We start from the raw sequence: 13,680 nt of genomic DNA, 5'->3' as shown, positions 1-13,680 counted from the left end.
TAATACTTGACTATGTACATAGGGACCCTCTTGATCTACAGGAATCTCGATGAGAGGCAAGCCTACCTCCCTCTCTAGGCTGTTTCATGAATACGGCTGGTACTCTGGATACTCGGACTGTGCATACTGGTACATCTGCTGTGTAACATGCTGTGTTGCAGCTATAGGCTGCGGTGCTGTAACTGTCTGTGGTGTATTCTGTGGTAACTGGGAAGTCTGTGAAACTTGTTCTTGTCTAGGCGGACGTGGTCTTTCTTTGGTTTTACCAGTGGCTATATTGTGTTTCAGAACTGCACACTCGTTTATAAAATGACCTGGCTGTTTACAATAATTGCATGTCCCTTTAACGGGAGCTACAGGATGACTGGCTTGATTCGGACCCCTCTTCTGACTGTCTTGAGGAACAGATTGTGCAACTAGTACTTTCATTTTCGTGTCTTTCATACGTCTTCTCTCGTGTTCTTGCTCTTCTCTGATTCTATTCTGGTGGTACTGAAGCATCTGTAACATCTGGGACGGGGTACTAGCTTGCCATGTACTTTCGACTTTCAAAACTCGATTCTTAACTTGTGGGCTTGAATTCTCGACTAATTTAGTAACAAAAAGATGAGGGTATGACTCACTACTCGTCTTCAAACCACTGTTTATTATAAAACATTTCTCAAATCTAGAATAAAAATCACTAGTGTCTTCGTCTTGTTTCTGTTTACAGGCTGAGATTGCATCCCAGTCTTCCTTTTTAGTGGCTAATAATCTAGGCAAAACTTGTATTAACAGTTCAGGTAATTCTTTACATTTATCTCCAAGACCGGTACCTGGTACTCGTATCTTATCTTCAGCTTCTAGAGCTGTCCAATCGATCTTTTTCTCTCCCACCTCCCAATCCTTTTCCTTGAGTTTTTCATATATGCCTGCAGGCAACAGGACTTTTAGCATTTTAATAATATCTGGATACGTGTATTCTCCCATACGGAGCATGTCTTTTAATTCTCGGTGGAACCCTGCTGGATCTTTGTCGTGACAGGGAATTAATTTCTTCATTTCTAAGAGTTCCATCTTGGTAACTGGGGTGTAAACAAATACTCGTTGCATTTCACCACCCGCTGTCCTAACTGGGTGTACTTCTCGTAACGGATGCTGTCTGTCTATGTAAAACGGTTTACTTTCTGGAGGTGAGACATGAACAAAATGTGGGTTCAAAAACGTTCTATATTTGTGGCGCTGTTCTAGAATGACACTAATTAAATCGGTACCTAAACCTTTCCATCTATACTGGAGTAACTCGTTCAGGACATCATGTAACGGACCTGGATCAGAATGTTGACCCTCATACAATGTAATGAGGTGCTGAATCATATACATACCCACCAGTCGCTGCTCGGCTGGGGGTAGTTTCAGAAACATTTGTGCCACTATTTCGTCTGGAAAAGTGGTAGAATCAGTAATCCATCGGACTGCTGATCGGGCTAGTTCTTGTTCATGCATGGTACTTAACTTATTATAACCGATTCGTGATTTCAGGATTTGATCGGTAGCTTGAAATACTTGTTCTAGAGAACCTTGTTCTGGTGCTGGAAGATGAAAGACTTCCTTGCGTTCTAGGCGTGACTGTCGGTCTGGAAATCTAGGTTTACCTACATATGCTATTCTGGCGGTATTCTCGTCGTCTACCTCTTCAGTAGAAGAGTCATTTTCTTTCTCGCTTCCTAGAGCTTCTTTGCGTTGTTCGTGTAACCTTATTATTTCTTTACGAATTTTCTTGTACATACTCTCTATACTATTGAGTGTCTTGTGCTTACCCTCGGCTATATTATCACTCCACCTTGTCAGAATTTTCATTTCGTTCGGATCTTTAGTCGGGGAATCTTGTTCCCTAATTAAACAATTGATCAGAAACTTTAATAACATGAACTGGATCTCAGATTTCCTGAGAGACATGACTTCACCAATACTTTCTGGATCTTGTCCTGTACGAATGAAACGATACATTCTGTCTAGATCCTCTTTCATATTCGGTAGGGTGACCAAATACTCGGACACCTGTCTTATACGTACGGAATATATAACCATACTATCCTCGCCTGGGACTGGATCATAACAGCATTCAGTAAGAGCTCGCCTGATTTCTGCAATGGACTGATATTTAGGCGTACGCTGTAACGCACGTTCATGTAACTCGACTGCCCCTAGACGTCTATTTGGCGGCGGGGTACCAGGAGGACCTCCTCCCGCGGCCCCTAAACTGGAATCGTCGACTGATACTCTTCGTGCTGGCAGAGTGACTGATGTAGCGGGAATTTGTACTACGGGCTGGACCGGGGGTACCGTAACAGGTGCTGTGACAGGTGCCCCGGTGGCTGGAGGACCATGAATTACATTATTTACAGGAGCTGGTGGAACAGGATTTGCATATTCTGGGACTGTGTCGTCCAAATAGGACGAGAGAAAAATATCAGCTGCGGTCGGTTTGTGACGTAGCTTGGTCGGAACTAATGGCGGCGGAAAATTACATGGTGCTTCCGGGGTTGCTTTTGGCAAGCCCTCAGCAAGAAGAGGATACATACCCTTAATGAGGGCATTTCTCTGTCTGTCTGATTGTTCGGTTTTAACTCGTTCACCTATTTCGATTAATTCCCTTTCTTGGGCTTTTTCTAAGGATTCTCGACTTAATTCTGACTTTCTGATTTCTTTTTCGGTTCTTTTATGAGATTCTTTGCGCCATAACTCGATGGCATCTTTCTGTGACTGTCTGGCTTTCTTTTTCCATAATGCTTCTTCTACTCGCATGATGCACTCGGCATCCCATGTACCCGATACGGGCCATCTATACTTTTCTTCTAACTGTTTGGTGTACTCCACCCATAAATCTAGATACAATATGGCACTTATGCCATGCTTTTGATACATAAAATGACCTGGACTGTCCCTAGACGGGACAGGAACTGCCTCTTCTAACAGACCTTTTCTAGTTTTTAACTGACGTAACTTGGAAAATAGAGGCATGACTGGGCTGGAGTCTAGACACAATACAATACACAATGAACACGATGATTACTGAACAACACATTCATACCACGACATTGAAATACATGAATGACATTTAAGATAACAGTTCGGACAAAATACTACCTGGAATACTGAAAACAGAATACATGAATTTCTCGAGAACAGAACGGACTAGAACAGAAACTAGATGCACTGCTAAAACAGTACGAAACTTACCGGTCTCATAAAGAGACACGTCAGGACCCGCATCCACCTAAGTGAACACTTCGTGTTGGATCTGTGTACCCAAACCCACGGACCAGAGACAATGCAATTGACCCTGTCTAGATACTACCCCAGCAACGGTACTCACCGGGCAGCAAGAACGGAAGGCCTCGGACTGGACTGGACTGCAACGACGACGGACGGACGAACTTCGGACTTCTGTTACGGGTGGGCCTCCGGATACCTCGGACCTTGGACTCTCGGCTTGGGCTCTGGTCGGGACTCGCCGCGTTCCTCCACCGCCTCGTCTGGATGCTGGACCGCAACCTCCGTCTCCTCCGTGGGCCTGAGGGATACTTGAAGCAGAAATATCTGCACGTGCACGGTATGGTTCCGTCACGGCTGCAGAGGATCAGGGGGCTTGCGTGGCTTCACCGGCGCGTGGGGAAAGGGCAAGTCCCTATTCGGGCGCCATTATGTGGTAAATAAATAAATAATACCTCTATTTTTGACTAGATATAACAATAACAGATAGCTCAATAAATAAGAGTCAAGATTCGAGGTAACTGGAGTTTGCAGGTTTTAATACAGGATAAAGGACAGGAACAGGACAACCTGCACGGGAATAGGATGGCAGGGCCCGGCAGCTGCCGGGGCAGGATCTGGGATGGGCGCGCTAACTTTAATAACAGTGCACAACATATATATACTAAAACAATTGCATTAGAGTTCATACAGTAGGCGTAGCAGTGGGCGGGGTTTGTAGCAGTCACGAAAGATAAGGCATAAAGTGGGTGTAACAAGAGGCGTGTACATAGACATGTGATGTAAACGTAACAGAATATGTCATAAATGGGGCGGAAACATGGAGGGGGCTACCTAAGGAGCCGGGACCTCTAACCTAGTGGTGCGCGCAAACTGACAATGACGTGTTACTAGGGAGAAGCTGGGGGCTATGACTTCTGCGCTAGAAGAAGAGACTGAAGTCTGGAGAGTCAGAGCGACATGTACCTAAACACTATCTAGTATCTGATGTTTAGAGAACATGTTGATAGAATCCAAAAGTTATCAGGGTAAAGGCTAACAGACTCTAAGACTGGTGCATGCATTATTCTACATGTAGTGCGTGTTGAGGAATATTAAATGACCATTAATACAGTATTTCTCTTACATGGAGACGTAAAGGCTAGACCATGACGGAAACTATTGATGCGATTCAGTAGCTTAGGAATGCAGAGAAGGAGGGCTGGACTGATAACTAGAATCATAACATACTCTTGGCAGACTGGCAGGCAGAGCCAGGCCGAGCCGAGCACTGTGAGGCAGGAAGTAAGTGAAGGGTCAGGGATACAGGTGGGGGCTGTATCGCTCCTCAGCGAGGGTTCAGGAGACAGGAGCTGAATCTAAGTCCGGGCCCTTTTGAGGCCTAGAAACGGGGATTGTACAATGAATTAACGTGTACACTGAGAAACGTGGCAACGTAACTTTACATAGGCCTAATACTCGTAGCTTTCACGAGAACTGGAAACTGGCATACTAGAGTTGGACACAACTGTAATTGCGTCTTTAATCGATCATAAGGGATATATATGCATATTAATCATGCACATATAACATAAGATGGGGAACACGTAGGGACACAGAACATGGCAAAATTTACTTTTCCACAACACGCTTGGTATGAGGAGTGCCTATATGCGCGGCTACCTAGCCCGATTACACCGATAACCACGCCTATCCAATGTAGTATTCATTCATGCAGACATAAAACTGGTATATCCATCTTATGGACGATGTACACGGGGACTGCCAGGAGACGGGAAGAGGGAGGGGGGAGTTGGGAGGGATGGGACTTGAAGAGGCAATGCAGTATTCTACAGATGCGGAATACAAGTTATATTAAAATGTTTTCTGGGAATGTTACGAGGCACGACAAATAAATGGATGGTAGGAATAATATGCCAAAGTTAAGTTAAAGAAAACGGAAAAGACTGATAATATGTAAGTTGATTAACTGTGCATTGTAATGCTTGTTACAGTCATGAATAAAGAGTTTAAAAAAAACAAAAAAAAACAATGCTGACAAACACTAAATTGATCTATTCGGAAACATTTTTTTTTAAATTGACTACATTTGGTTTTGATTTTTGGAAATATAACATTGAAACAAAAACCATCTGGGGTACAAAAGAATGGCAGGTCCAAGGTTTAGAAGCATTATTTAGAGCCTGCATGATCCCAGAATAAATTCTATTCTTGAATGACACAATTCAACAGACAACCTGTCTTGGCCTAGCCAAAATTAAAGACTTAAACAAACCGTCTATTCCAAAGCCAACACCTGACAGTAATAGCACTACAGATGTTGAGATAGACGTATCCCATATTTTTAACCAAAACAGAACACATCCTGATTGGAAAAAATTGTTGATCTGGCCCACAGACACAAATAACTGTCAAAATAGATTCCTGAACAAAATACAGGGGTTCAAGTTGACCAGGCCAGACCCTAGATACTCCCAGAGACAACATCCAGGGATAGTTACAACATACAGTGTAGGAAAACTCTGCCTCGAATGGCTACAGAAATCCCCACTGGCAGAAATTAAGCAACACTTGACTTTACTTAAAGACGGTGCTGACTTGCGTGATTTCATAATGGGGCCACGCAAACAGCGTCAAAAACGTTTCATAGCGGCCGGTATATACGCTACTTACAACGAAGCTTGGAAAGTGATGCAAATTAAAACAGCAGAAAAAATACGAGAAATTGATCGTATTAATTTGGAAAAATCATTTTCTGTTGTGGACAATGGGTTGATGACTGTGTCCTCCAGAATATATTCACTGGACAGTATTGTATCATCTGCTATTGATATAATAGAGCAAGACTTACTAATGTTACAACACGGTCAGTCCCAATTACGTTCTATTGTACAGCTTGGCTGGACGTTGCAAAATCTGCGTTCAGGCTATGTGCCCTGGCGTTTAATCAACACAACATCATTATTCTCTATCTTTAACCTTACTGATACACAAATCAGTTTGGCACAAAAAGGAGCAGACTATACGATTCTGAGCATTGAAAAACTTGAGAGATTACCATTGACAATGTCAGAAAGACCTGTCATTGAATGGATAATACATGGAATAATCACAATTCCGATAACAACTTTCCAATTTAAATACTGTCAAGAGTATATACCAGCGGGCCAGTATGAAAGGTTGGGTAAAGGGTACATTAAGTCATCATGGAAATTGCCTTACACACACACAGTTATAGTGAAAAGAAACAGAATGTATTTCTTAGTGGAAAAAATTGCAAACAATCACTAAGCGGTATACTTGTGTGTCAAGGTATTAACTTGCATGAGGCCTGTGAGGGGACTTCAAATAACCTTTCATTTCACCAGCATGGCACACCTGCAACACGAATAGAGCCATTCTTTAGACGGCTTTCTAATGGGAGTTATATTCTAATAGTGGACCACAGCAGCTGTGGCATGGTGCCAGGGAAAGCTTATCTGGTAAGCGTGAGCTCCATGGTCACTTGCTGTATGCAAGTATTGTATCCAAACAGCACTCCAGACATGGAGGCAAAAATTTGGCCTTCTTTGAATATCTCTTCTATTCGAATTGATACTTTAAGCAGAATAAAGTCTGTCCTTTTACAGACAACGGTGCCCTTGACATCATCAAAAGAAACGTATGATCTGCAAGTTGCAAGGACAACGGCAGAGATACATACCCTTTTATCAACAAATTGCCCCGTGCATTTCGCAGAAATGCTTAGCCAAATCCTAAATATGTCAGATACCAATGGTATCCCACATGTATTTAAGACAATTTTTTCGGGACTGTTAACACCCTTCGAAACTGTTCTGGGCATTTTTACTAATTTTGTCCATTCTGTCTTTGGCGGCCTACCACTTCTGTTGGGACTCGTAGCAGGCATTTTATTTTTGATACTTCTGCTTCGATATGGCAAGCCAAATCGCAGACAAGACTCCAGCAACGATGGAAGAAACGATCCTGGCTATACGCTATCGGGACCGCATAACTAAATCCTTGGATTAGCCCGGCTAAGAGATCTGAATATGACCTGGTTTCTTTCATTCAGACCCATCTGGCAGAATTGCATCTTACCTGTGCTTCGATGTATGCTATGCGGAGAAGAATGCGTGTTGGACGTCTGTCTTACACTACCATCAGCAGTACCATTGGATACAGATACTTTGCTAAGTCCTGTAACGGCTCATGCATCGTGTTGTCCCCAGCGGTTACCCATCCTGATGACGGCATTCGTTGAGACTTCGCCACTACGATTAGGTGGTAGTGAAGTACGAGATGAGAGCAACATCACCCAGGTACGACCTTCTGTGAGCATTGCTGATCCTGACATCGGCGATAGCAATCATGCTCGAGACTGCTCAGTTGCGGCATTTTCGAACTTGATCGAACTTTCACCTGAAGCCGTAGACAACTTTTTTGTGAGTCTGTCTGAAATGATGTTCTCCCCTGAACAAAAAGAATAACTTTTAAGCAAACGAGCACACAGCGTTCCCTGAACTCTGAATTCGGCCTTCAGCTTTGATAAACAAAAGCTACTGAAAATATTTGGAACTATTTTCTCCCACTGAAAGCAAAATTATTTTTTCTACGATTCCAAAATATTTACCTTTTTTCCTGGCACTTGTACTCTGCTTAAAGTAGAACTATTCTTAGAGAACAGAGCTTCTATTTTTAGGAACTCTAGAGACAATATATTACCTCAGCCTCTAGCACATTTACAGCGACTGTATTTATATGTGATGGAATGGTCTCGACTTTCTTTTATGTATTAAGAGCCATTTCATGTGTAAATTTCGCAAATCGTTCAGCTAATCATATATATGCATCGTTTTAACTGAATGATTACACTGCTTGAAAAGCGTACAGTACCAATATAATTTTCGTGTATTTCGCATACACCATTTCAAATACAAACAAAATTATTTTGGGGTGGGTTGGAATACACATGCACCTTTAAATGTTTACTATTGCTTAGTTTTAGTAATGATGGACATTAGATCGTGGAGTGGGTATTGTGTTTTTATCCAGGAGCCTAAATCGATATTACTATTTTATGCCCTTGTTCGGTTATAATCAATAATATCCCTATAACGGCATAGTAATCATATCCATATTCAGTCGTAGCACATGCTGTCACATTAAGCAAGGCTACTTCCCCAGACTCCTAGAAAGTACAACGCGTTCTTTAAACAAACCAAACCTCCAGCAACCTGGGAAATACCCCTTGCTTTTGTTTTGATTTCGTCCTAGAACTCCTGTAAAGCACTGTAAGAACGGCCAGTTCTTAGTGACATCTTTATTGACGTCTTATGTCCAACCTTACGTCAAACCCGGCACCTTTCAGGTATAAATATACCAACGTTGCCTTAAGCAAACACACGGTGGTGGTTTTGTAGCAGAGCAACTATCTACTTGCCTGAGAGCCCAGCTGATGCGAGAGCCCACGGACGCTGCCCCTCCCTTTTGACACACTGAGAGAGACGCTGTCTTTTCTCCTGCCGAGAAATCCAGCTCCGGTGTTTCCAGATACCTTCGCGGGTTACTGGGATATCGAGTCCTGAGAGAGAGATACAAGACCTCCTGCTTTCTAATACCCAGGTACGGAGCTGACTAAACCCTTGAAGAGAATTCTTGAGTCAGATTCTTAGCAAAACAAACTTAACTTAAACTGCTACTTACTTACTCCTTCCCACGTATTAGGCTTAGGTCAGGTACACCGGGGTAGGCGTATTTAGAAGCACCAGTTGAGTACGTTAGTCAATGTATATAAGTATGTATATATATTATCTATTTTAAAGTATCATATGGCTAAGAAACCATATCAATGCTTTTACAGTATTATTTTATAATCCTCCTTTTACTGTACGCACTTTACTTTACTATGAGTATTGCAATTGTGGCAATTCATTTCTCTTGTATGAGTAAGAAGACTGCTCAATAAACTACACCTTTTTATTGAAAACGCCCGTCTTTCTTTTCTCTGCATTCTGGTGAAACGAAGTATGCACATTTGACTAAGTGAAATAGCTGTCTATTGTTTTCACACGACTCTAGAGATACACTCTTATTCTGAGGGAGCAAAGTTGTCATGTTATATGGTTGTCAGAAGCTAATCCCTTCTTGTCTATCCAGGGAGGTTAAACTCCTCCTCGTTTATTCAAGAAAGTTTCTAGTGACCTCTGAGCTAGCTGGCAAACCCTAAGTCTAATATAGTCAGTAGAGACCTAGTCGACCTCAGTCCTACGTCTACAATGCTGAATATATTATTCCAATGCGCAGAGCCTATTGGGAATATAGGAACTACACTACAAGGCTATAGGGAAGAAGGGAAATCTTTAGGAAATGGATGGCATCTGATCCACCATTGATGTCAGACTGACTCAAGTCCATGTGCTATGTCAGCAAATCAGATTTGGCTCGTAAGGTGATCTCACTTGAGAGAAGATGGAATTCCTCTTAGTCTGGCAAGCAAATCGTAACTGTCCTATGTACTGCTGATATAAGTGTCGGTCCCCGGATCAGTATGAAACATTCAACAAGTATGGGCATCAGTTTATTCCGGCTGGAAAATATATGGCGACTCACTTGAGTTAGATATAAACTGATTGTTTCCCAAAAAGGTCAGGAGGTTTGCTGCACTTGGGTTTCTGTTAGCTAAGCGAGAGTTAGCGCTGGTAGGGGTAGGAAAGACTGCTCCCACCTTACAGGCCTGGCTGCGTAGCCTGGCATATTGTAATGTAAATTGCGAGATTTAAGCTTCCCTAATGCCAAGCTCCTCCCACCCCAAAGAAATATGGGGCCCATATAGGGCATATATTGCTGAGAGATGTCGAGATTCTGCCACACAGATTGAAAGCGGCATAGTACCCGAGGGGGTGGGGTGATGGACTACAGTGCTGGACATGTGACTCCTGTCATTTATTTATTCCATTTTTAGAGCGCGCTGCAACCCTACGGGCATCCTGGCGCTTTGGAAAAGTGCGACTGAGAAGTGATCATCAAGGGGCAAGATGGGGGAGTGAACAGGTTACTCGTGGGGTGGTTAAGCTTTAGGGAAGAGCCAGGTCTTTACCTTTTTGCGGAAAGGAAGCAGTTCACTGGTTTTCCTAATCGTAATAGGAAGGCTATTCCAGAGGTGGGCTGCTGCTATGCTAAAGGCTCTGCCACCTTGAGTTGCTTTCCTGATTCTAGGTATGCTAATAAGGTTAGTGGATGAGGAGCGGAGGGTCTGTGTGGGCTCATACCATTGGAATTTGTTTTGTAGAAGTTTGGGACCCAGACCATGTGCTGCTTTGAAGACAGTACATAGAGATTTAAAGAGGATCCTCTGATGCACGGGCAGCCAGTGTAACTTGGCCAATGCTAGAGTGGTGGAGGATCGTCGTCCTCGAGAGAGTGCCATTTTAGCTGCTGCCGCCTGGATACTCTGGAGTCTGGAAATCAGATATGCAGGAGATTCCAGTAGCAGAGCGTCGCAGTAGTCCAGGCGGCTAAGAATGGTGCTCCTGACTACGGTTGCTCTGGTCTGTGCTGGAAGGAGAGGTAGCAGCTTTCGGAGGCCCCGCATTAGGGTGAAGCAGCTGCTCACCTGTTTGTTGACGTTGGTCTCCAGGTTTAAGTTGTCATTAAAGCTGACCCCCAAATTCCGCACCGTCTTTACTGGTGTCAGTGGTCCATCTGAGGCTAAAGGCCAGAAGTCAACAGGCAGGCTTCTGGCAATTCTTCCCACTTTGCATTGCATGATCTCTGTTTTACCGCTATTAAATTGTAGCGAGTTACTTTTTAGCCAAGTTGCCATTTCCAGCATGCAGGTGCTTTAATGCGCCCTCTACTCAGCTTTCTATTATGTGCACGTATCATTTGTTGGAACGGACGATAAATTGGGTAAATGCTACATTTCATTTCAAATTGAATTGGTGGTAAATTTTTTGATAGGACGAACCAGGGGCTTGGATGATACTGTTCTTTTACTATTTGGACTAGCCTTCCAATTGTGTTGCCTCCTATTGAAATTTGCATATTACAGTATGTTATTGCTATGTGATGAAACACCTGACATTGTACCGCACTGATATTGTTTACTCCTTATTGTACAATAAAATTGGAAAATAAAGTTTAAAAAAAAAGTTATAAACTGATTGTAGAATAATTATAATTTTTTCTCTAAAATCTCCAAAGAGCCACAAAGGTAGAAGACTCATTTTAAACATAGGCAAGAAGCTCAAAACAAAGCAGCACAGCTCATTCAACATAACATGGACGGATCACAGCACGATACCCAGAACAAATCATCACAGGATGACTCGGACTGTGGGAACCCTAAAATACCTAGGTTAAACAAGTAGCAAACTGTGTGCTCTAAAGCGTTAATATAACACTTGTGCACTCCCATGTGAATTAGAATCTGCAACATATTCTACATTAGTGCAAGCAACGTGTAGTTCCCCACCTGTTTGAGAACATTCTGGCCTGTGAGGTTCCGGAGTACTGCAGAAGTGCTGCCAGGCGGGGAACTTGTGGCTGATTTGGTTGTGCTGGGCACAGTGCTGATTCCAGTCACAGTGATGCTTCCTGGACCCATCAGAGAGGATGCTGCTCTCTGCACTTGTATGGTGCTTGGGCCAACCTGAGTCTTCATCGGCACACTAACCATGGTCTAGAAAAATGAAGGGGACAAGTTACCATGACAAGAAGTACTGAAAATCACATTAAAGTGCTCCTAGCCACTGAAACCCGAGGCCCAGAAGAACAAGTTACTTACCTTCGGTAACGCTTTTTCTGGTGGATACAATATCTGCCTGTGGATTCCTCACCTTTTGATTCCTCACCTTTTGAATACCCCCGGGGCCAGCATTCAGCGGGAAATTCTTTCCTAGTTCTCCACACGCCGACGAGGACGTCACAATGGACCGGCTCCGCACGCGGTATTGCGTTATGTCACCGGAGTCACAAAATGACCTCGTCGGCGTGATGACGTCCGTTTCACCCATTTTTTCCGTGCCACCGAGGCAGACGGGCGGACCGACACATTTTCAAATATATACATAACATATCAAATATAAACATATACAAATGCAAAATCACAATTGCATAACCAATAAAGGCAAACAGAAAAAGCTAGCATAAAGCATTTCTCATCAATATACTTAAACATGAATTAAATAAAACATTTCTCTTTTACTCCTTTTTTTTTGTTGGTATAAACAGGTGGACAATGGGGCGGCGGGTGGGAGCGTGAGGAATCCACAGGCAGATATTGTATTAACCAGAAAAAGCATTAGCGAAGGTAAGTAACTAGTTCTTCTGATAGATACTTCTGCCTGAGGATTCCTCACCTTTTGAATAGATTCCCAAAGCCGTACCTCTCCCGGAGGAGGGTGTCCACCTGACTAGACCAAAAAATCCTGCAAAACAGAACGAGCAAAATGGCCATCCCTCCTAACCTCAGAATCCAAGCAGTAATGCTTTGCAAAGGTGTGGAGGGAGGCCCAAGTTGCTGCTTTACATATATCAAGAACAGGAACACCTCTAGCCAAAGCAGAAGCAGTAGACTTAGCTCTTATACCTTCTGGAGGTTCTTTCTTGGCCAGGGCGTAGCAAATTTTGATGCACAAGATGATGCACCTTGACAACTTCCTCTTGTGCACTGTCTTGCCTTTCATTTTCCCGACATAGCCCACAAAGAGCTGGTCGTCCAGTCTTAGATCACTAGTCCAATCCAAATAAAAGCTGATAGCTCTTTTAGGGTCCAATCGATGCAACCTTTCTTCGTTCTTGGAAGGATGAGGGGGAGGATAAAAAGTAGGCAAAGTAATAGATTATCCCATGTGAAACGACTTCTAAGGTTCTAAGGACCTACAGTTCTAAGGACCAGGGCTGCTTTAGCCCTGGTCCTTAGAACCAACATATCTGCATGAACAGTCAGGAAAGGAGGTTTGGAGCTAAGAGCCTGAAGCTCACTTACCCTCCTAGCCGAGGTAATGTCAATCAAGAAAACTGTTTTAAAAGTAAGAAGCCTCAACGGGCAAGAGTGAAGAGGCTCAAAAGGAGAACCCATTAGAAACGTAAGGACTAGATTCAAATCCCACTGTGGCATAATATAAGGAGTGGGAGGAAACAAATTTGTAAGGCCCTTAATGAACCTCATGACAATGGGGGACTTAAATAATGAAGGCTGATCGGGCAAACATATAAAGGCTGACAAGGCCAATAAATAGCCTTTGACAGTAGCAACAGCACAACCTTGCTGCGCCAAAGAAAGTGAAAATTCCAAAATGTTAGATAAACGGGTCTTAAGAGGATCGATATCCCACTCTCCACACCACTTCACAAACCTGGACCAGCAGGAAGAGTAAACCGATTTAGTGGAGTGTCGCCTTGATGACAAAATAACATCCA

The 13,680-nt window shown here is 43.2% G+C and overlaps 1 protein-coding gene across 3 annotated transcripts in view; it reads right to left on the bottom strand.

Annotated features, from left to right (window-relative positions):
* Positions 1-13,680, bottom strand: part of NFRKB (nuclear factor related to kappaB binding protein) — a 1,053,863-nt gene that overhangs the window by 393,913 nt on the left and 646,270 nt on the right. For all 3 annotated transcript variants that reach the window (XM_078681973.1, XM_078681971.1, XM_078681974.1), the window contains exon 22: positions 11,732-11,938. In XM_078681973.1, coding sequence (XP_078538099.1) covers positions 11,732-11,938 — 207 coding nt within the window. The remainder of the gene's footprint in view (positions 1-11,731; positions 11,939-13,680) is intronic.

Source organism: Lissotriton helveticus, chromosome 3_1 (genome assembly GCF_964261635.1).
Source record: "Lissotriton helveticus chromosome 3_1, aLisHel1.1, whole genome shotgun sequence".
Classification (NCBI taxonomy): Eukaryota; Metazoa; Chordata; class Amphibia; order Caudata; family Salamandridae; genus Lissotriton; species Lissotriton helveticus.
Note: the sequence above shows the minus strand (reverse complement) of the source record. Positions and strands in the feature narration are given on the sequence as shown.